At 38.6% G+C, this 23,238-nt stretch overlaps 1 protein-coding gene across 4 annotated transcripts in view; it reads right to left on the bottom strand.

Moving 5' to 3' along the window:
- NMD3 (NMD3 ribosome export adaptor) overlaps positions 1–22,934 on the bottom strand; it is a 38,099-nt gene extending 15,165 nt beyond the window's left edge. The window contains exons 1-7 of one of the 4 annotated variants that reach the window (XM_031009770.3): positions 22,662–22,934; positions 21,945–22,000; positions 18,947–19,081; positions 16,666–16,762; positions 10,521–10,601; positions 9,146–9,274; positions 8,789–8,879 (exon numbers count right to left, since the gene is read on the bottom strand). In XM_031009770.3, the coding sequence (XP_030865630.1) occupies positions 8,789–8,879; positions 9,146–9,274; positions 10,521–10,601; positions 16,666–16,762; positions 18,947–19,081; positions 21,945–21,988 (577 nt within the window). In that variant the 5' untranslated portion in view covers positions 21,989–22,000; positions 22,662–22,934. Of the gene's footprint in view, positions 1–8,788; positions 8,880–9,145; positions 9,275–10,520; positions 10,602–16,665; positions 16,763–18,946; positions 19,082–21,944; positions 22,001–22,269 lie in introns of all 4 variants that reach the window. The other 3 variants (XM_031009769.3, XM_055381936.2, XM_019024544.4) reach the window with 3 other exon arrangements.
- Between the last annotated feature and the right edge of the window lie 304 nt (positions 22,935–23,238).

Raw genomic sequence — 23,238 nt, 5'->3', positions numbered from 1 at the left:
CTGTAATCCCAGCACTTTGGGAGGCTGAGCTGGGTGGATCATGAGGTCAGGAGATCAAGACCATTCTGGTGAAACCCCGTCTCTACTAGAAATACAAAAAATTAGCCGGACGTGGTGGCATGTGCCAAATCTCAGCTACTTGGGAGGCTGAGGCAGGAGAATCGCTTGAATCCAGTTGGCGGAGGTTGCAGTGAGCCCAGATCGCAACACTGCACTCCAGCCTGCATGACAGACCAAGACTTCATGTCAAAAAAAAAAAAAAAAAAAAAAGTTATTTTATGTAATAAATGGAATAATCTACCAAGAAGATAACAGGAAACTATCTGAGATACAGAAAACAAAAAGTACTAGAAAAAGAAAAGAAAAAATTAACAAATATTAACACATACAATCATTGTGAAGGACTAGAATAGGACTCTCTCAAAACCAAAATAATCAAATTGACAAAAAATAATAACAATTCACAGAACTTGAATAACCAACTATCAAGGTCGAGTTAACTGAGATTATAGAACACAGTTCTAAGAAAGAATACATATTTTATCAAACATTCATAAAACATTCATTTAAAAATCATGTATTAAGATTTTAAAAAGAAAAACAATTTCAATAAATCCTAAACAGTAGAAATTACTAAAGACAACATTATCTCATCATAAAACAGTAGCACTAGAAATCAAGAAAGGAATAGCCAAAAGCAAACCTACCTAGCTGAGAAATATTAAAGATATTCTTGCAAATAACTAAATATAATTACCAAAACAGCCAATACTAAAATTACCCAGAATAGCCAAAACAATTTTGAAGAAAATGAACATTACACATTTAATGTCAAAACTCACTAACTTTAGTAAGTATGCAAGACAGCATGGTACTAATATAAGGATAGATATATAGGTCAATGGGAGCAGACTTCAGATTCTAGAAATAAACCATTACATTTACAGTCAATAGATCTTTGACAGAAGACCCAAGGCATTCACTGAGGAAAGGACAGAGTTTTCACTGGGATGAAGAATATCCACATAGAAAAATATGAATTTAGACACTTATCTCACACTCTGCACAAAAATTAACTCAAGAGTTAGACCTAAATATATAAGACCTAAAACTATAAAACACTTGAAAGAAACTATAGGAGAAAATCTTTGTGACCTTGATTAGACAAACAGTTTTTAAGCATAACCCCAAAACCACAATTAAAAGAAAAAACTTGATAAACTGGACTTCAACAAAATTTAAAACTTTTGCAATTCAAAGGACACCATTAAGAATATAGAGTGTGAATTTTCTCCTACACACTAGGAGAAAATATGTGCAAACCATATATGCAGTAAGAGACTTGTATCCAGAATATGCTCAACATCTTTAGTCATTAGCAAAATGGAAATTAAAACCACAATGAGATACCACTTCATACCACCCTCTAGAATGGCTATAAACAAAAATATAATAACAAGTGTTGAGGAGGATACAGAGAAATATTGACGGCAGGAATGTAAAATGGTACAGCCACTTTGAAGCAGTTTGGCAGTTTTTTATATATAAACATAAATTTACCATATGACTTGGTAATTCCACACCTAAGTATGTACCCAAAAGAATGAAACAGCTGAGGTGCTTGCTGAGGGCAAATAAAATATGCAATGGGCAGTGGAAAAAGGTAGCTATAAGTACCAGCTACAGACCCATTATAGTACTCAGAAGAAAATTTATGATCTTAAATATATTTATTAGAAATTAAAAATAAACTAAGCTTTCAATTAAAACAAAACAGAACTAAATAGAGTTGAAGGAATTAGTGTTAAAAACAAAATTTAGAAAAAGATTGTTTAAAATAAAACTAAAAATAGTTTTTTGAAAAAACTAACATAATAGATAGAAGTGGCTAGTCTAAGGTGAGGTGAGTAGAAAAAGAGAAAAGATAAACATTAGGAACAATAGAGAGGACATAACTACAGTTACGGATGAGATTTATTTTATTTGCTCAATTTTATACCAAGAATCTAAAAAGCTAGTTGAAATGGTTTTTCTTGGAAAATGGTATTAAAATTGACTCAAGGGGTAGAATACCTGAGAGGTGAATATCATAAAAGAAACTGAGAGCAAGGGAGCCAAGATGGCCGAATAGGAACAGCTCCGGTCTACAGCTCCCAGCGTGAGCGACGCAGAAGACGGGTGATTTCTGCATTTCCATCTGAGGTACCGGGTTCATCTCACTAGGGAGTGCCAGACAGTGGGCGCAGGTCAGTGGCTGCGCGCACCGTGCGCGAGCCGAAGCAGGGTGAGGCATTGCCTCACTTGGGAAGCGCAAGGGGTCAGGGAGTTCCCTTTCCTAGTCAAAGAAAGGGGTGATGGACACACCTGGAAAATCGGGTCACTCACACCCGAATATTGCGCTTTTCGGACCGGCTTAAAAAACGGCGCACCACGAGATTATATCCCGCACCTGGCTCAGAGGGTCCTACGCCCACAGAGACTCGCTGATTGCTAGCACAGCAGTCTGAGATCAAACTGCAAGGCGGCAGCGAGGCTGGGGGAGGGGCGCCCGCCATTGCCCAGGCTTGCTTAGGTAAACAAAGCAGCCAGGAAGCTCGAACTGGGTGGAGCCCACCACAGCTCAAGGAGGCCTGCCTGCCTCTGTAGGCTCCACCTCTGGGGGCAGGGCACAGACAAACAAAAAGCAGTAACCTCTGCAGATTTAAATGTCCCTGTCTGACAGCTTTGAAGAGAGCAGTGGTTCTCCCAGCACGCAGCTGGAGATCAGAGAACCTGCAGACTGCCTCCTCAAGTGGGTCCCTGACCCCTGACTCCCGAGCAGCCTAACTGGGAGGCACCCTCCAGCAGGGGCAGACTGACACCTCACACGGCAGGGTATTCCAATAGACCTGCAGCTGAGGGTCCTGGCTGTTAGAAGGAAAACTAACAAACAGAAAGGACATCCACACGAAAAACCCATCTGTACATCACCATCATCAAAGACCAAAAGTAGATAAAACCACAAAGATGGGGAAAAAACAGAACAGAAAAACTGAAAATTATAAAAATCAGAGCGCCTCTGCTCCTCCAAAGGAACGCAGTTCCTCACCAGCAACGGAACAAAGCTGGATGGAGAACGACTTTGACCAGCTGAGAGAAGAAGGCTTCAGACGATCAAATTACTCTGAGCTACGGGAGGACATTCAAACCAAAGGCAAAGAAGTTGAAAACTTTGAAAAAAATTTAGAAGAATTTATAACTAGAATAACCAATATAGAGAAGTGCTTAAAGGAGTTGAAAGAGCTGAAAACCAAGGCTCGAGAACTACGTGAAGAATGCAGAAGCCTCAGGAGCCGATGCGATCAACTGGAAGAAAGGGTATCAGTGATGGAATATGAAATGAATGAAATGAAGTGAGAAGGGAACTTTAGAGAAAAAAGAATAAAAAGAAATGAGCAAAGCCTCCAAGAAATATGGGACTATGTGAAAAGACCAAATCTACGTCTGTTTGGTGTACCTGAAAGAGAAGGGGAGAATGGAACCAAGTTGGAAAACTCTGCAGGATATTATCCAGGAGAACTTCCCCAATCTAGCAAGGCAGGCCAACGTTCAGCTTGAGGAAATACAGAGAAAGCCACAAAGATACTCCTCGAGAAGAGCAACTCCAAGACACATAATTGTCAGATTCACCAAAGTTGAAATGAAGGAAAAAATGTTAAGGGCAGCCAGAGAGAAAGGTCGGGTTACCCTCAAAGGGAAGCCCATCAGACTAACAGCTGATCTCTCGGCAGAAACCGTACAAGCCAGAAGAGAGTGGGGGCCAATATTCAACATTCTTAAAGAAAAGAATTTTCAACCCAGAATTTCATATCCAGCCAAACTAAGCTTCATAAGTGAAGGAGAAATAAAATACTTTACAGACAAGCAAATGCTGAGAGATTTTGTCACCACCAGGCCTGCCCTAAAAGAGCTCCTGAAGGAAGCACTAAACATGGAAAGGAACAACCGGTACCAGCCGCTGCAAAATCACGATAAAATGTAAAGACCATTGAGACTAGGAAGAAACTGCATCAACTAACGAGCAAAATAACCAGCTAACATCATAATGACAGGATCAAATTCACACGTAACAATATTAACTTTAAATGTAAATGGACTAAATGCTCCAATTAAAAGACACAGACTGGCAAATTGGATAAAGAGTCAAGAACCATCAGTGTGCTGTATTCAGGAAACCCATCTCACGTGCAGAGACACACATAGGCTCAAAATAAAAGGATGGAGGAAGATCTACCAAGCAAATGGAAAACAAAAAAAGGCAGGGGTTGCAATCCTAGTCTCTGATAAAACAGACTTTAAACCAACAAAGATCAAAAGAGACAAAGAAGGCCATTACATAATGGTAAAGGGATCAATTCAACAAGAAGACCTAACTATCCTAAATATATATGCACCCAATACAGGAGCACCCAGATTCATAAAGCAAGTCCTGAGTGACCTACAAAGAGACTTAGACTCCCAGACATTAATAATGGGAGACTTTAACACCCCACTGTCAACATGAGACAGATCAACGAGACAGAAAGTCAACAAGGATACCCAGGAATTGAACTCAGCTCTGCACCAAGTGGACCTAATAGACATCTACAGAACTCTCCACCCCAATTCAACAGAATATACATTTTTTTCAGCACCACACCACACCTATTCCAAAATTGACCACATAGTTGGAAGTAATGCTCTCCTCAGCAAATGTAAAAGAACAGAGATTATAACAAACTATCTCTCAGACCACAGTGCAATCAAACTAGAACTCAGGATTAAGAATCTCACTCAAAACCGCTCAACTACATGGAAACTGAACAACCTGCTCCTGAATGACTACTGGGTACATAACGAAATGAAGGCAGAAATAAAGATGTTCTTTGAAACCAATGAGAACAAAGACACAACATACCAGAATCTCAGGGACACATTCAAAGCAGTGTGTAGAGGGAAATTTATAGCACATTAAATGCCCACAACAGAAAGCAGGAAAGATCCAAAATTGACACCCTAACATCACAATTAAAAGAACTAGAAAAGCAAGAGCAAACACATTCAAAAGCTAGCAGAAGGCAAGAAATAACTAAAATCAGAGCAGAACTGAAGGAAATAGAGACACAAAAAACCCTTCAAAAACTTAATGAATCCAGGAGCTGGTTTTTTGAAAGGATCAACAAAATTGATAGACCGCTAGCAAGACTAATAAAGAAAAAAAGAGAGAAGAATCAAATAGACCCAACAAAAAATGATAAAGGGGATATCACCACCGATCCCACAGAAATACAAACTACCATCAGAGAATACTATAAACACCTCTACGCAAATAAACTAGAAAATCTAGAAGAAATGGATAAATTCCTCAACACATACACTCTCCCAAGACTAAACCAGGAAGAAGTTGAATCTCTGAATAGACCAATAACAGGAGCTGAAATTGTGGCAATAATCAATAGTTTACCAACCAAAAAGAGTCCAGGACCAGATGGATTCACAGCCGAATTCTACCAGAGGTACAAGGAGGAACTGGTACCATTCCTTCTGAAACTATTCCAATCAACAGAAAAAGAGGGAATCCTCCCTAACTCATTTTATGAGGCCAGCATCATTCTGATACCAAAGCCGGGCAGAGACACAACCAAAAAAGAGAATTTTAGACCAATATCCTTGATGAACATTGACGCAAAAATCCTCAATAAAATACTGGCAAAACAAATCCAGCAGCACATCAAAAAGCTTATCCACCATGATCAAGTGGGCTTCATCCCTGGGATGCAAGGCTGGTTCAATATACGCAAATCAAAAAATGTAATCCAGCATATAAACAGAGCCAAAGACAAAAAAACCACATGATTATCTCAATAGATGCAGAAAAAGCCTTTGACAAAATGCAACAATGCTTCATACTAAAAACTCTCAATTAGGTACTGATGGGACGTATTTCAAAATAATAAGAGCTATCTATGACAAACCCACAGCCAATATCATACTGAATGGGCAAAAACTGGAAGCATTCCCTTTGAAAACTGGCACAAGACAGGGATGCCCTCTCTCACCACTCCTATTCAACATAGTGTTGGAAGTTCTGGCCAGGGCAATTAGGCAGGAGAAGGAAATAAAGGGTATTCAATTAGGAAAAGAGGAAGTCAAATTGTCCCTGTTTGCAGACGACATGATTGTATATCTAGAAAACCTCATTGTCTCAGCCCAAAATCTCCTTAAGCTGATAAGCAACTTCAGCAAAGTCTCAGGATACAAAATCAATGTACAAAAATCACAAGCATTCTTATACACCAACAACAGACAAACAGAGAGCCAAATCATGAGTGAACTCCCATTCACAATTGCAACAAAGAGAATAAAATACCTAGGAATCCAACTTACAAGGGATGTGAAGGACCTCTTCAAGGAGAACTACAAACCACTGCTCAAGGAAATAAAAGAGGATACAAACAAATGGAAGAACATTCCATGCTCATGGGTAGGAAGAATCAATATCGTGAAAATGGCCATATTGCCCAAGGTAATATACAGATTCAATGCCATCCCCATCAAGCTACCAATGACTTTCTTCACAGAATTGGAAAAAACTACTTTAAAGTTCATATGGAACCAAAAAAGGGCCCGCATCGCCAAGGCAATCCTAAGCCAAAAGAACAAAGCTGGAGGCATCACACTACCTGACTTCAAACTATACTACAAGGCTACAGTAACCAAAACAGCATGGTACTGGTACCAAAACAGAGATATAGATCAATGGAACAGAACAGAGCCCTCAGAAATAACGCTGCATATCTACAACTATCTGATCTTTGACAAACCTGAGAAAAACAAGCATTGGGGAAAGGATTCCCTATTTAATAAATGGTGCTGGGAAAACTGGCTAGCCATATGTAGAAAGCTGAAACTGGATCCCTTCCTTACACCTTATACAAAAATCAATTCAAGATGGATTAAAGACTCAAACGTTAGACCTAAAACCATAAAAACCCTAGAAGAAAACCTAGGCATTACCATTCAGGACATAGGCATGGGCAAGGACTTCATGTCCAAAACACCAAAAGCAATGGCAACAAAAGACAAAATTGACAAATGGGATCTAATTCAACTAAAGAGCTTCTGCACAGCAAAAGAAACTACCATCAGAGTGAACAGGCAACCTACAAAATGGGAGAAAATTTTCGCAACCTAGTCATCTGACAAAGGGCTAATATCCAGAATCTACAATGAACTCAAACAAATTTACAAGAAAAAAAGAAACAACCCCATCAAAAAGTGGGCGAAGGACATGAACAGACACTTCTCAAAAGAAGACATTTATGCAGCCAAAAAACACATGAAAAAATGCTCATCATCACTGGCCATCAGAGAAATGCAAATCAAAACCACAATGAGATACCATCTCACACCAGTTAGAATGGCAATCATTAAAAAGTCAGGAAACAACAGGTGCTGGAGAGGATGTGGAGAAATAGGAACACTTTTACACTGTTGGTGGGACTGTAAACTAGTTCAACCATTGTGGAAGTCAGTGTGGCGATTCCTCAGGGATCTAGAACTAGAAATACCATTTGACCCAGCCATCCCATTGCTGGGTATATACCCAAAGGACTATAAATCATGCTGCTATAAAGACACATGCACACATATGTTTATTGCGGCATTGTTCACAATAGCAAAGACTTGGAACCAACCCAAATGTCCAACAATGATAGACTGGATTAAGAAAATGTGGCACATATACACCATGGAGTACTATGCAGCCATAAAAAATGATGAGTTCATGTCCTTTGTAGGGACATGGATGAAATTGGAAATCATCATTCTCAGTAAACTATCCCAAGAACAAAAAAGCAAACAGCGCATAGTCTCACTCATAGGTGGGAATTGAACAATGAGATCACATGGACACAGGAAGGGGAATATCACACTCTGGGGACTGGGGTGGGGTGGGGGTAGTGGAGAGGGATGCATTGGGAGATATACCTAATGCTAGATGACGAGTTAATGGGTGCAGCGCACCAGCATGGCACATGTATACATATGTAACTAACCTGCATAATGTGCACATGTACCCTAAAACTTAAAGTATAATAAAAAAAAGAAAGATTGCAGTAAGGAAAGAAAGCAGATTTTTGTAAATGTGGGGAAAAAAACCTTTTTAAAAGTAAAACAATGCTGTGTAATGATCAGGAATTATTTCCATTGCCTTATGATGTTTATGGTTGCAGTTTTTAACATTAACAATAAATGCGATTGAGACAAAAAAAAACAAAAGAAACTGAAAAGACATCCCTTAGGAGATATCAAATTGGATGGCTTAATGGGCAAGTTCTTAAAAAACTTCTAGAGGTTAATTAAATGCTAGGTAGAAAGAAGGCAAGCTTTCTTTCTAACTCTTTTTAATGTCACTCACTTAACTGAGAGCAAGATTGGACAGAAGTATGTATGCATATGTATCAAACAGAAACCTCAAGAAATATCATACTTAGGTATGAAACATAAAAAGATAATTATGTTTGACATTAGCAGAAAATTAAAAATTCAGTTTCTCTAGCCACATTTCAAGTACTCAACAGCCAAATGTGGCTAGTGACTATACCATACTGGACAGTGCAGAAAAAGAATTAAGTTGTTTTTTTTTTTCCCCTAACAGAAGTTCTTTTGGACAGTACTAATCCAGATATTATCAGTAAATATAAGATTACTTAGGTATGTTGAAATAAAAATCTGACATCATTTCAAATGCTTTTGAGTTTTAACTCACCATGAATCTCTTTGATACGAAGTGTATTCTGATGCATTCCATATTTCAAAATTAACTGTTCCAGATAGTAGAAAGTTTTTTTATGCAAAGTCTAAAATATAAATTATTTGATCAATAAATGCCCCACAAAAAAGCCATTTATAGGTATAGGACACACATACTATCTACAGATAGAGCATACTGATTTTTCAAACAATAACAATCTTTAAAGATTATCTAAAATGTAATAATGATCTATTTCCAAAGGTGAATGCTTCAGGGACCCAGACTATCCCTGGATTTAGAAAGAAGGAAAAGTTATAATTAACAAAGACAAAATATAAGATGTAGGACTCACTCATCATCTTCTCTCATTACCTTTTGCCTCACTTGAATCACAGCCTTCCAGAAATCCTTAGCTTCTACTCTATGGCAATCCCCACACATTTGGGACTGAACAACATAATCCACCACAAACACTTGTTGAAGGATAGCACCATTCATCACCTGATAAAGAAAACAATTACACTCCTTCATTCTTTTGGTTTTGTTTAATAACAAATATTTTCTTTAAAGAAGAACCTTTAATATTTAATTTAAAACTTTTTCCATTAATGCTTTGAGGACATCAATCAAATGTCCTCAAATTTAAAGTCATAAAAACAAGTTATACTATTTCAAGAATGGTATACAGATTTAATTCCTAAGATTTATTAGATTAGCATTTCAAATTTTCCTTTAGCTGAAGTGGTTGTGAGAATATTCTGTGTATATTTTACATATATATATAATTTTTTTTGAGATAGGGTCTCACTCTGCCTGTTGCCCCGCCTGGAGTACAGTGGCACGATATTGGTTCACTGCAACTTCCACCTCCTGGGCTCAAGTGATTCTCCACCTCAGCCTCCCAAGTAGCACACACCACCACGTCCAGCTAACTTTTGTATTTTTTAGTAGAGATGGGGTCTCAAACTCCTGGGTTCAAGTGATCTGCCTACCTTGGCCTCCCAAAGTGCTGGGATCACAGGTGTGAGCCACCATGCCCAGCCTATACATGTTTACATAGAAAAATCATCCTTAGAAGAAAAAAATAAGGAAAACTTCTCAAAAAAAAAATTTCCTTAATTTAATGGTTCCCAAACATAGCTGATCAGAAATCACATGGGAAGCTTTTTAAATACAGATTGAACATTCCAAATCCAAAAACCCAGAATCTGAAATTTCAGCTTCAAAATCTGAAACTTCTTGAGTTTCTAAATGACACTCAAAGAAAATGTTCACTGGAACATTTTGTATTTGAATTAGGGATGTTCAACCAGTTAAGTATAATGCAAAATTCCAAAATCCAAAAAATCCAAAATCTGAAACACTTCTTGTCCCAAGCATTTCAGATAAGGGATACTCAACCTACTTATAGATTCCCAGGCCTCACATACAGAGAATTTTTGCTTCAGTTACGATGAGTCATTACAATGATCAGCCAAGTTTGAGAATCAGTACCTTAGCCCATGTTTTTACTTCAGTCCTTTCCTAATAAAAATCACTCTGGAAAAGTAAGTCTGCTAATCAGAAGCAATGACTACTCTTACTAGTGATCTAATTATTTGTACAGATGCTCAAAAGAAAACAAACAGCTAAAATTGAGTGTACTCTTTTTCTTTTAAGCTGTTCAAGCCATAAAATAACTTATCACTAGGTCTTCATTTTCACTACCTGCACTTTAACCATGCTGAGAAAATTATGTACTGCTTACCTCTTTCTGAATAGTCAGTTTAACTTTAAGTCTCTTAGAATGAGGCTCAGTCCAAACAAAGCCTGCATCTACAAGCCGTACCTTCAATAAAACACAAACAAAAAGAAACGTAAGTTCTCACGTGAGGAGGAAAAAAAACACGAAAGAACAAATCATCAATAAGCAGATTTCATAAGATGCTAAAGGAATCTGTGATCAGCATACTACACACCATCATCACAAAAAAAGATTAATCATTGGTTATGTAACAACAGCATCAAATCAAAGGACAACCCAATGACTATATTAATGCAACTGATATAATTTAAGCAAAAATTAAAGTATTTGCATAGGAAAAAAATTCTTTTCCCTTAAAAAAAAAAGTACATTGTCCTTTAAAAGGAAATTATATTTTTTGGAGGAAAGCAAAGACCTTGTGACCTCATTATTTATTAGTAACCTCATGAACAAAAGTTTCCACTTGGATTATTCTCTCTATATTCTGTGACTTTTTTTAAGAAGTGACATTGATTAGAGAAGCTGCATGCACTGAATACTAAATCCACAACTGTAACTCACTACTAAATCTGCAGCATCTGCATAGGCCAAAAACAGTTTGCTATATGTGAAGATCTGAATATAACTCAAGAATGGCCAGAATGGGTGTCTGGGGAGAAGGGGTGGGTGGGAGAACAAGAATGGAGGCTGCTGTAATAACCTGGGCCAGATTGTAGATGATCTGAACTGAGAGGCACTGGAAATAACAAAAGCAGATGCAAGGGCTAGTTAGGAGATAAAAATCTGTAAGATTTATCTGCACAGTCCAAGTGATGTAGAAAAAAAATCTGTAAGATTTAATGATAACTGGATATGGAAAAGAGGAAGAGAACAGACTCCAGAATGATGCTCAAATATTTGCTTAGACAGCTAGGTAATACAATTTTTGTGACTACCTATACCGAAATAAACAACGGATATAATGAGAAAAAGATGTTACATTTGATTTCAGACATTTCAGTTTAAGACAGTATCTGTGAGATACCCAAGAGGACTTTTCAGTGAACAGTAAGATACAATTGGTCTGGAGATCTATAAAAAAATTTGGGCTGCAGTTAACAGATTTGAGAGGTATCAGCAGCAGATTATACTTTTATCAAGCACTGTCTGGTAAAAAGTAGACTAGCCACTTTTAGTGTAGATGCAAAGATTCAACACACCAGAGTAAAACCCTCCTCACACAGCTGGCCTCCCTAAAGCAAAGCCTAGTAGTTAACAAGTGATGCCAGGTACACAGGGTGATAGGCAGATTCCTATTCCTTCAATCTCCATCAGCAGTGGTTAAAAAAAAAAAAAAAAAAAAAAAAAAAGCCCCAAAGGCACTGAATAAGACTGATCTTCCCCTCAAGCTCCAACCTCCACCCGCAGGAATGGAGAGTCTCCTTGACATCCTGCTCGGCATTCCCCAACACAACCACTGCACTATGTGTCCTCAGACAACCACGACTAATCAACTTTATTAGTCCCTTTCTTTACCATAGTCCCAGACACCTCAGTCACCCCTCATTTCCCATACTCCAATTTCCATACGGTTATGCATATTCCCTATTCTGTCCCCATCTAACACTCCTCCCCGAATCCTAAAACTCTTCTACTGTGCCCTCCGGAGCTCAACATTCATTAACAATGAAATCTCCTAAATCCTCAACTTTGCTGAACATTCCCTTCACCTTCTAGATCTCCTGATTTCTCTCTCCCCTGCAGCTATATAAACTGATGACTGATATTTCTCTCATTTTCTTCCTATCACTGGACCAGGCACCAGACAGGTATCGTCCTTGCTCTTCATTGCTAATTACAGACCATTCTCCTTGTCTCCTCCTCAAATATACCCAGCTCTGAGTCTAAAGTCATTAGACTCTACCACCCGCAACTCTCTTTTTTATAGTAATCTATTCATCTTTGTATCACTTGTTTTCATTTCTCAAAAGATTTTAGCTTCTGGCTCACCATCACACTTTCCAACAATATTAATACCTAGCGATTTCAATATCCACACAGGTGATCCCCACAATACCCTGACCTCTCTCTCCATTCTTTGAGTTCTTCTTCTCCCAAAATATTATCCACCTTCCTATCTCAGTCACTCATATGCTTCTATTGCCAGTAACTGCAAACCCTCCAAACTATCAATTCCAAACATCCTACTCCCTGACTACCACCTCCCATCTTTCCAGCTTATTTCCTCTAGTTCCTGGGCACCAAATATCTTTCAAGCTAATATAATGGACAATCCATTCATCCTACCAACTTTGTTCCTCATTCCTCCTCACTAGCTTCAAAATCAATAATCAAAATTATTCTCATGTACACACTCAATTTCCTTGTTCCCTCTCTTATTTCAACTTAGCCACTAGGCTAAATTATAAATTTGGTTAAATCCATTGCTCTGCCTGCTCTATGCCTTGACTATGTGGCTGACAGAACTAGAGAAATAGATGCACACCACAGTGACTAGTCTAAACTTGTAACAGTAACCCTCAGCACTGCCCAGCACCCATCCAAGACTGTCCTGGTGCATTTCCTCTCCAACTGTTCTAGAGGACTATTTCATATCTTCCGCTCTCTCCTCAAACATCTATCTAACAGCTCTTCCCACATAGCTACTGCCCACGCTTCTGTTTTCTCCAGTACAAAAGAAGGAACCAGAGGAGAATTCCCAGAAGCTCCCACTCAACACCTTCCCTCCTGTTACCACAGATGAATTGTCCATACTCCCATCAAGATCAACCTCTAGAATGCCCCTCTAGAGAGCAGAGATCTTTACTTTGTTCCATGAAATATTACAGCCTCCCAAAATGGTGCTTGGTGAAGAGTAAGTGCGGAATACTTGTTGAATGAAGGAGTGAATTATCAAATAAATGTATTCTTTCACTAGGTACTATATCTCTTTTCCACTTCTTGAGGCCACCCCCTCAGCCAATTATTCTTCTCCCTGCAATTTCACAAAAATTTCCCTCCGTACTCTAACACTCCCAGAGAGCTTACAAATACAGTTATATATACCATCTTAAGAAATGTATCCTGGCCAAGCACAGTGGCTCATGCTTGTAATCCCAACACTTTGGGAGGCTGAGGCAGGAGGATCGCTTGAGCTCAGGAGTTCAACACCAGTCTGGGTACATTGTGAGATCTCTGCTCTACAGGGCCAAAAAGAGAGAGAAAGACAGAGATCTCATATCTAGTAAAAATAAAAATCAGCCAGGTGTGGTGGTGCATGTTTGTAGTACCAACTACTTGGGAGGCTGAGGCAGAAGGATCACCTGAGCCCAGGAGTTTGAGGCTGCAATGAGCCATGACAGTGCCACTGCACTCTAGCCTGAGCAATAAAGCAAGACCTTATCTCCAAAATATAAAATAACATAAAAAGACAAGTGTCCCTTCCCAAACTTCCCCTTCAACCACTGCCCCATTTCTTTGTTTTCGTTTACAGCAAATCTCAAAAGAATTGTCTATCTTCCTTCTCCCATTTTAATTTCTATTTAAATGACATCTTTACCACCACCACTAAACAGAAATTGCTCATGTTATTAAGGTCGTCCACATTACTAAATCTACAGAACTCATTACTTGACTCATCAACTGCAAATCACATAGCTACTCACTCCTTTCTTCTTAAAACACTTCCCTTTCCTCCCAGGACATCACACTCACCCTGTTTTCCTCCTACCTCCTAGCAGCTCCTTTCAGTCTCCTTTGCTGATTCCTCCTCATTACCCAATTATTTCTTCATCATTACCCATTAAAGGAATGATTCCAGGATTCAGTCCTCCAGTTTCTTTCCTTCTCTATGTAAACTCCTGAAATAATCTAATCCAATTCATGACCTTAAATACTATCTATATCCTAAATTCATTATCTCTAGACTGGACCACTCATTGGCTTATTTATCAACCTGCCTACTCAGTATTTCTACTTAAGTGTCTAGTAGACATCTAAATACCAGTTACAGATGAACTCTGATGTCCCCTACCCAGTGACTTGGCTGCTCAGGTCACGAACAGTGGAAGGCATCCTTAACTCTTCTGTCTCTTACAAAAACACATCCAGCTACATCAGTAAATGTTACTACCTTAAAAATAGATCCAAAATCTGTCCACTTCTTACCACCTCCATCGCTGATCCAAAACCATTTCTCATGATTATTACAAACACTTAAACACCTTTACCTCCCTTACAACCATTCTAAAAACAGCAGCCAGAGGAATACTAATAAGTCATGTCATCTCACTACTCTGCCCTTCACCCTCTATACTCCTTACACTCAGAGTAAGAAACAGCCCCTATAAGGGCCTACAAGGCCAGACACACTGTGGCCTTCCATGACTTTTCTGGACTCTATCCCCAACTACTTTTCCCCTCACCACTCCGTTCTATTCACACAAGTATGCTCTTGCTTTTGGTCTCTACATTTGTTTTCTTTACCCCTAATGCTCTTCCTCCACATTTCTGCACAGCTTCCTCCCTTACCGTAATCTTTAATGTTTACTCAAATGTCACCCTATCAGTGAGACCTCCCCTAAACACCCTTACTTTAAATTTCAACTCTTCCATGCACAGTTCTTATCTTCTTCCTAGCTCCTTTCTCCACAGAATATACCTTTTAATATACCATGTAATATATCCACCTATTTTGATCACTAACATGCTGCTCCACACTGGCATGTTAGTGTGCAATTAGAATACACGCTAAGACAGGGATTGTCTTATTCACTGCCATATCCCCAACACCAAAAGCAGTTTGGCACAGAGTTGGTACTTAATAAACATCTGATGAATTAATTAACGAACTGTTAAGACTCACTAGACATTTGACAAAAACCCCAAGTATAAAAGCAAAAAACCAAGACACACAAAAAACTGACTTCATAAAAAAACAGAGACAAATGAGGGAACAGAAGGAAACAAACAAAAAAAGTCCTATTATCAAAATCTTCAGAAAAACTTTAAAAAAAATGCATCAAGAACATGAAAGACTCTGGAACTTAAAAACATTACTACTGGAAAAAAACAATTCGTTAGAAAGATTAGAAGATAAAGTAAAAATCACCAAGAACAGAGGGGAGCGAAAAAAACCAAAAAGGTTTTTTAAAATATGAAGGGAAAAAGACAAAGTTTTATGCCAGAAGCGCCAAAAAGTGACCATCAGAAATTTGTGGGGTTGGCTGGGACCTAGTAGGAAAATAAAGGAAGAAATTTCAAAGAACTATTACATGAAATTTTATTAGAGCTTAAAGGAGAATCAGAAAAGTCTTCAATCTGAAAGAGTCAATTTCAATTAAAAACATGGTAGAAGTGAGTCATAAAGCTTAAAATAAAGAAAACTCAAAGTGTCAATCACTTTCAATTTTATATCAGGAAATAAACTGTACTTTAAACAAACTTTTTTTTTAATACATTTATGCACTGACTTTCAGTGACAGGCACAAATATTTTATTTCCAGATCAATAATGACAATAAAAAGAAACCAAATAACATAGCCCTAATATTATAATCTCAATTATGTTTAGTGATGGTTTTACATAAAAATTTCCGTTAAAATATTATACATGAGATTCTCGATAAATAACAAAGGAAAAAAATTAAATTCTGTCTTTTTAAAGCAAAAAGATATTTTTACTTTTCATAAAAAGAATAAATATAACTTTAAAAAGTGTTTGTAGTGGGGTGCTACTGGCAACAATGGTAACATTTAATAGTTACTTTTGAGGCCAGCATGGTGGCTCACGCCTGTAATCCCAGCACTTTGGGAGGCCGAGACAGGCAGATCACGAGGTCAGGAGTTCGAGACCAGTCTGGCCAACATACTGAAACCCTGTCTCTACTAAAAACACAAAAAATTAGCCAGATGTGGTGGTGTGCGCCTATAATCCCAGCTACTCGGGAGGCTGAGGCAGGAGAATCGTGTGAACCCGGGAGGCAGAGGTTGCAGTGAGCCGAGATCACGCCATTGTACTCTAGCCTAGCCCAGGTGACAGTTCGAGACCCCACCTCAAAAAAAAAAAAAAAAAAAATTCCTTTTGAAAAACCTACTCACAAGAATTTTCTGAAAATGAGACCTTTAATGAAAACATACCTATAAATACTGATTTTAGCTGTTTAACTTACCTTACTCAGAGGGGCTTTGATTTTTTTCAAGCACAAAGCAAGAAGTTCCCTGGATTCTAAAGCACACTGTATCCAAGTTCCTGGTGGTTGAAAATACCTAAAAGAGAAGATAACATACTGAAATCCAACATCTGTCAGGAAACACAGAAATTTCCATCTGAATATACAGATATAACCCAAATTATTAACCTGGCATAATAAAACCCAAGGATGATATGAAGCACTTAACTCAAACATATTTTAATGGTTCCAAAACTTTCAACTAGACTAGTAGCTTTAATTAAAAAGGTAAAATTCTGACTGAGAAAGTCAATCTGAAATAACCTACTAAAGTGATCTTACTACTTTAATCACCAAATCACCACTAAAATGTCCAAGAGTCTCTTAAAGCTATGCTCTGAAAAACAGGTGAGAATCATCTCAAAATGGCATTAAAATGGTTTATTATGTACTTCTAAAATGCCTGAGAACTGCTTATTTTTCACAAAAAAAAGGTACATTAGTACCTCACAACACTATAAATCAGCAATAGTTCAGTCTATTCATCTACATTTCAAGTCCTTTTCAAATTGTAAATTGTAAAACAACATTTAAAATCTTAGGTAAAACCAGACTAAAACAAAACTTAAATCTCTTACGTATGTGCTTTAAGGTTTTTAGTCCCGCCTACCCAGGACTTAGCACTATGCCACATACATCTTATAGTAGGTGTTCAATAAATGCTTGCTAAATATAAAATACTTCCAAACATGTTATGTGAATATCTTTTTGCCATACTTGTTAAATAACAAAGTTTTGATTTTCACTTTTCAAGGTTCAATCAAAAACAATACACAGGTCTCCCTTTGTTTATAAGTACATATTTATTTGTTGTTGTTTTTTTTTCTTTTTTCTTTTGAGACAGAGTCTCGCTCCGTCCCCCAGGATGGAGTGCAGTGTATGATCTCGGCTCACTGCAACCTCTGCCTCTCGGGTTCAAGCGATTCTCCTGCCTCTCGAGTAGCTAGGATTACATGCGTGCCCCACCACGCCCGGCTAATTTTTGTATTTTTAGTAGAGACAGGGTTTCACCATGTTGGCCAGTCTGGTCTCGAACTCCTGACCTCAGGTGATCCACCCGCCTCAGCCTCCTCAAGTGCTTGGATTACAGAGGTGAGCCACCAAGCCTGGCCTATAAGTAAACGTTTAGAGTTAGAAAGGGCTTCACATATCACCTAATAAAACCCTTCATTCTGATGAGGAAATTGAGGCCCAGAGATGATAAACAGCTAAGAGTTTCAAACAGCTAGTTTGTGAGGAAGCCAAGACAAACTAAGTCTGTTTAGTTCTTTATCAGTACTTTTCTAACTCCACCAGGCTTTTAATAGCAAATATTTATAAAAGATTAAGCCTCACACTTGCTAAGCTTATACACTGTAAACTCCCTGAAACAGTACACAGTTTCATGTGTTTGTGTATATATATGTATATATACACACACACATATATATATTTTTACATATATATACACACACACACATATATATACATGTATGTAAATATTTTGGGGAAGAGATACAGTTTTCAAATTCTCAAAGGAGTCCATGAACCAACCCTCTAGAGATACACACTCAAAAAGTTAGCATCTTAATCCATTTTGGAAATCACAGGCATACACTTTTACACTCATTAGGCAGTTCTGTGTTACTCAATGGCCTAATAGATGTAAGTTGTTTATGCTGACAAAGAAAATCAAGAGGAATGAAACATTAACATTCAGAAGAAGTCTTCTTCCTTCAAATCCAATCTTTATTTCAGACCATTCCAGATATAATTTATTGAGCTTCTTTTCCATCAACAATAGTTATTTTAATTACACGTGAACGTTATGAGTTTTTAAAACATATTACTAAATTACTCCAAACATAAGATGCTTTTTATCATACATGCTTCTAATAACTAAAGAAAAAAAAACCTCATAACAAGAATATGTCCTCAATAATCTGCTCTCACCCTTACAAACATCAACTCCTATTAACTATATATATCAAATCTATTAGATCCTTTAACAGAAGAACAGATTCAAATACATTTACACTATCTTTACCAGATTAGAAGGACACACTAGAAAAGTACACTATAAAATTGTGAATTCTAAAATCTTTGGCAACACCAACAGAAAATTTAAACCTTAATTGAATGCACTTTACTCCATATACCTTCGTGTAATCTCAGCATATCTCGCTGGTTCTCTAAATGTAAATTCCAACTTTAAAAAGAGCAAAATTGTACCGCACTGTACCTTTGACATTGTTTGCAGAACGAAATCGAGACTTGTTTCGGAATACCTTGGCTGATGTCCACTTTACTTCGCAAACAGGCCACACAAATATTGGCAGGATTTGGACTTATCGGAACACCACACTCACAGCACAAGCTTTAATAAATAAAGGATAAATTTTTCACATTAGATTTTTAAAATACACTAAATTTTTTTTTAGATGCCAAACAAACAAAAGCCTTCAAGTTAGGCCACAGCATCTTTGCCCTTTTCAAAAAAATAACAGAAACAAAGCAACCTGGGCCAGCCAGTGGCTCACACCTGTAATTCCAGCATTTTGGGAGGCTGAGGCGGGTAGATCACCTGAGATAAGGAGTTCGAGACCAGCCTCGCCAACATGGTGAAACCCCATCTCTACTAAAAATACAAAAATTAGCCAGGCATGGTTGCGCACACCTGTAATCCCAGCTACTTGGGAGGCTGAGGCATGCATATCAAACCCAGGAGGTGGAAGTTGCAGTGAGCCAGATCACGCCACTGCACTCCAGCCTGGGTGACAGACCAAGACAATGTCTCAAAAAAAAGAAACAAAGCAATCTTCAAAGATGCAATAGATAAAGAATAACCCTGTAATACAGGGGCAAAAACACCAAAAATGGCTATAATTCTAAAAATCCTCAATATAAGGCCGATGTCCTAAAGGTTCTAGAAGGTCAGTACTGTCCAAGAGAACTTCATGCCATGACAGAAATGTTCTATTCTGGTCTGTACAACAAGGTAGCCACTAGCCACATGTGGCAACTGGGCCATGAAAAGTGACTAGTACAACTGAGAAACTCAATTTATTTTTTTTAATTCAAATTTACATTTAAATAGCCAGTATGGGTCTAAACAAGTCTTTTTTATTAAAAGCAAATGAAACTATATTGTCACATTAAAACAAATGGAGGTATATTGATGAAGAATACAAATCTTGCACTTATTTTAATTTTAGATACTGAAATATAATTAAAAATGTTAACGTGCTCTTTACCACACCCAACCAACACTATCCATAAAGATAACATTTATTAATAATTTGTATATATCCTTCCAAACATTTTCTATGCAGACACAAACATTCACATTAACTTTTACAAATAAACAGATAAACTTCCCAACCACAAGTGTAATAGCAAACTTGGGAAAAATTTGAGAAGCACTGTTATTCATTATCCCTTGTTGAAAATTGGAAAACCAAGAAAGAATCAATTAACAAGGCAATAGTGTGTCAATGGCAAAAACCAAAAAGAAAATCCTGTATCAAGAATATGTAAGATCAGTTTGTCTCTTTTTAATTCAACCACCTCATCTCTAAATACTAAGTCTTCAAAAATCTATTTATTCAGGGCATACAGAGGACCATAGCTTAGGTGAACAGTATGGTGTCACTACAGTAAAAGACTACAGCTGTCTACTTATCTCTAACGAACATTTCTTCAAGTATATCTCTGGACTACACCAATAGAAACTAATATCTAAATCATTTCTAACAGAATCAGACACCAATATACTCCAAAGGCAATTAAAAAAAAAAGCATAAGGACTGCTGAAATATAAACATTTACCCATAGCAGAATTTTTTTTTTAACGGTATAGGAAGTCTATCAACATCTAGAGACTCAGTATAAATGATGGAACTATCATAATTCGAGATGTACTGGGGGCAGAAAAAGTCTGAGAACCCCTAATGTAGAACAACATTGTCCAAAATAAAAGTTCAATAATCTTCCATGTCCAATAGTAGCCACTAGCCACATGTGGCAACATGGCTAGTACAAACGAGCAACCAAGTATTTAATTTTATTCCATTTAAATTAATTTAGGAAACTTCCAACTTAAACTGCTTGGGGTTTATGTTGACAGAGTGGAGCCAGCAGTACCACCTGGAAAGAAAGCAGTTCCTGACAGAGCTAACCAGGCTCTTCCAGAAGTGCTGGTTGTCTGGCAGGGAAGTATAATGGTCAAACAACCCATTCCAAGAAAGGGTTCTGTGAAGGGCTTTGAGCCCTTAGACAAGTGTCTGTTAAAAGCTACTGATAGAACAAGGAAGATCAGCACTATGCTGAGCTCCAAAGACATTTTCAGATGGCTTATTCAAACCCACTGAGCTAACTGATGGACAAGGGAAGAGTAAAGCATCACAGGGAAGGGGGCCAAATTTCCTGCTTTCACTAACCACTGAATTCCTACTTTTCCTTTGGTTTTTACTTTTGGCCACAAAGCTAGTTTCTCCATAGTTACTGTTTTCCTGTGAGATTAGGGTCATTCTAGACAGAAGGACTACAATGTTTACAGGGTAGTTGTGGTAAGAAGCCAATTTATTTTAGATTTAGCTAATTGGTCTGTGCTGAACGATTCCAGGATTATCGTTTAAAAGTCTCTGTAGTCATCTCTCTGAAGAGCACTGTATCATTAAACCTATTTAACAGCAAAAAAAAAAAAAAAGTTAATTTGAACTTTAATGCAAGAAATTAAAAATTGATAACTAAGTTTTAAGATGTTCAAAATTTAAAAATTACTACATTATAATCTCCAGTAAAAATCAGGAAGTCATCCCAGCTACTCGGGAGGCTGAGGCAGGGAACTGCTTGAACCCGGGAGGTGGAGGTTGCAGTGAGCCGAGATCACACTACTGCACTCCAGCCTGGGCAACAGAGCGAGATTCCATCTCAAAAAAAAAAAGTAAGTAAAAAGTAAATTTAAATAGTCACACGTAGCTAATGGCTACATATTGGACAGTGCCGATCTAAAAGGATGTATGGTAAATATTTTAACCCTCTTAGAGCTTATATTTACTAGAACAAGCTTTATAACCAGAAACTAATTCGATTTTCTACAGAAATAAGACTTTTATTTTTTCCCATTTATGACAATATACGCTCTTTCCCACCCACCCTCAAGCGTTCCCCATAGTGAGCTTCCCAGGCTCATTGAAGATTTTCACATTTAAGGGGGAAGGAAGAAGTGTCGCACTCACATGTGTCCAGGGCTGCGGTCGGTGGATTCTGCCATATACTCCATCGTTCTGTATGCCTTAAGTTTTTTTTTTTTTTTAAAAAAAAAAAAAAGAGAATGTTGGGATTTAAATCACTTTACCTAGTCTCCTCTTTTTACGTCTTCCTCCAGTCTCTCTGAATAATTAATATATTCACAGAACTTCGAAAAAGCAGGAAAGAAGGAAACCCAACTCCACTGGGTAAGTTCGTTAAAAAGAACTTTAAGATGAGGACCATGGGATTTCCTGAGCTTCCCAGCTGCAAGACCCTCGGGCCACCCAGCTCTGCCGCTGACCTCCATCTCACCTGGGCTCCAACCCTGGACGACCAAGGGCGAGGTCAGCTCGGGATTGCGGACGCCCGGGCCCTCCCGCTCTCCACCAGCCCAGGGACCGCACCGGACCACCGCGCCTCAGACCCACGCCACAGGAGTCTCCGGACAGCGTCCCGGCGCCCGAGGGCCACGCACGCCGACCCCCAACCCCGGGCCGCGACCGCACACGGGTTCCGGGCACGCGGCGCTCACGCAGACTGAGCACGGCCCGAGCCCGGGGAGCCCGCCCCACCCGCTACTCAGGGGCCCGCGGCCGCCAGCCCAGGTCTCGGACCCCGGAACCTACTTCGCGCCTCCAGACCAGCCCTGGATTTGCTGAAAACCCGCAACAAAATAGACCCCGGCTGCCCTGTCAGCTGCCAACCTGGCCGTCTCCGCCACAGAGAAGATCTCGCGAGAGAAATGCTCGAAATCCCGCGGCCCGAGTGACGTATTAAAAGGGACGGGGTGGGGACGAGGAAAGGGGCGGCACCGACGGGCGGAAGGGTGATGGGAGCGGCCTGGCGGCTGGGAAAGCTCGGGGAGCGAAGTCCCAGGGGCTCATTTGCCGTCAGTGACTGCTTTTCAGTTATCGTCTCGATTTTCCCAGGCCAGGGTTCACTCCAAACCAACCTCGCCCGTATATTAGTCTCTTTTCAGCTATCCCGACTGTGAGCTTGCTTCTTGATTAAATGATTATTTTATATAAAAGTTATCTGTAAACGGTACCTTACGCAAAGAAACTCCATCCAGGGCAGTGCCTTTTGTCTGTTTGGTTCACCGTCATATACAGGCCTGATGCCTGCCACATGCTAACTGCTCAAATGATTATTTGTTGAAAGAATGAAATGTAAAGCATAATTATCTGTGAAGAAGTCTATGCGATTTTTAGACAAATTATTAATTATGTGCTTCCGGATAGTGCACTTAATATCTTCTTGTGACTGATTTATCCCTCAAAC

This window comes from Gorilla gorilla, chromosome 2 (assembly GCF_029281585.2).
Source record: "Gorilla gorilla gorilla isolate KB3781 chromosome 2, NHGRI_mGorGor1-v2.1_pri, whole genome shotgun sequence".
Taxonomy (NCBI): Eukaryota; Metazoa; Chordata; class Mammalia; order Primates; family Hominidae; genus Gorilla; species Gorilla gorilla.
This window is presented reverse-complemented; position numbering and strand designations above follow the sequence as displayed.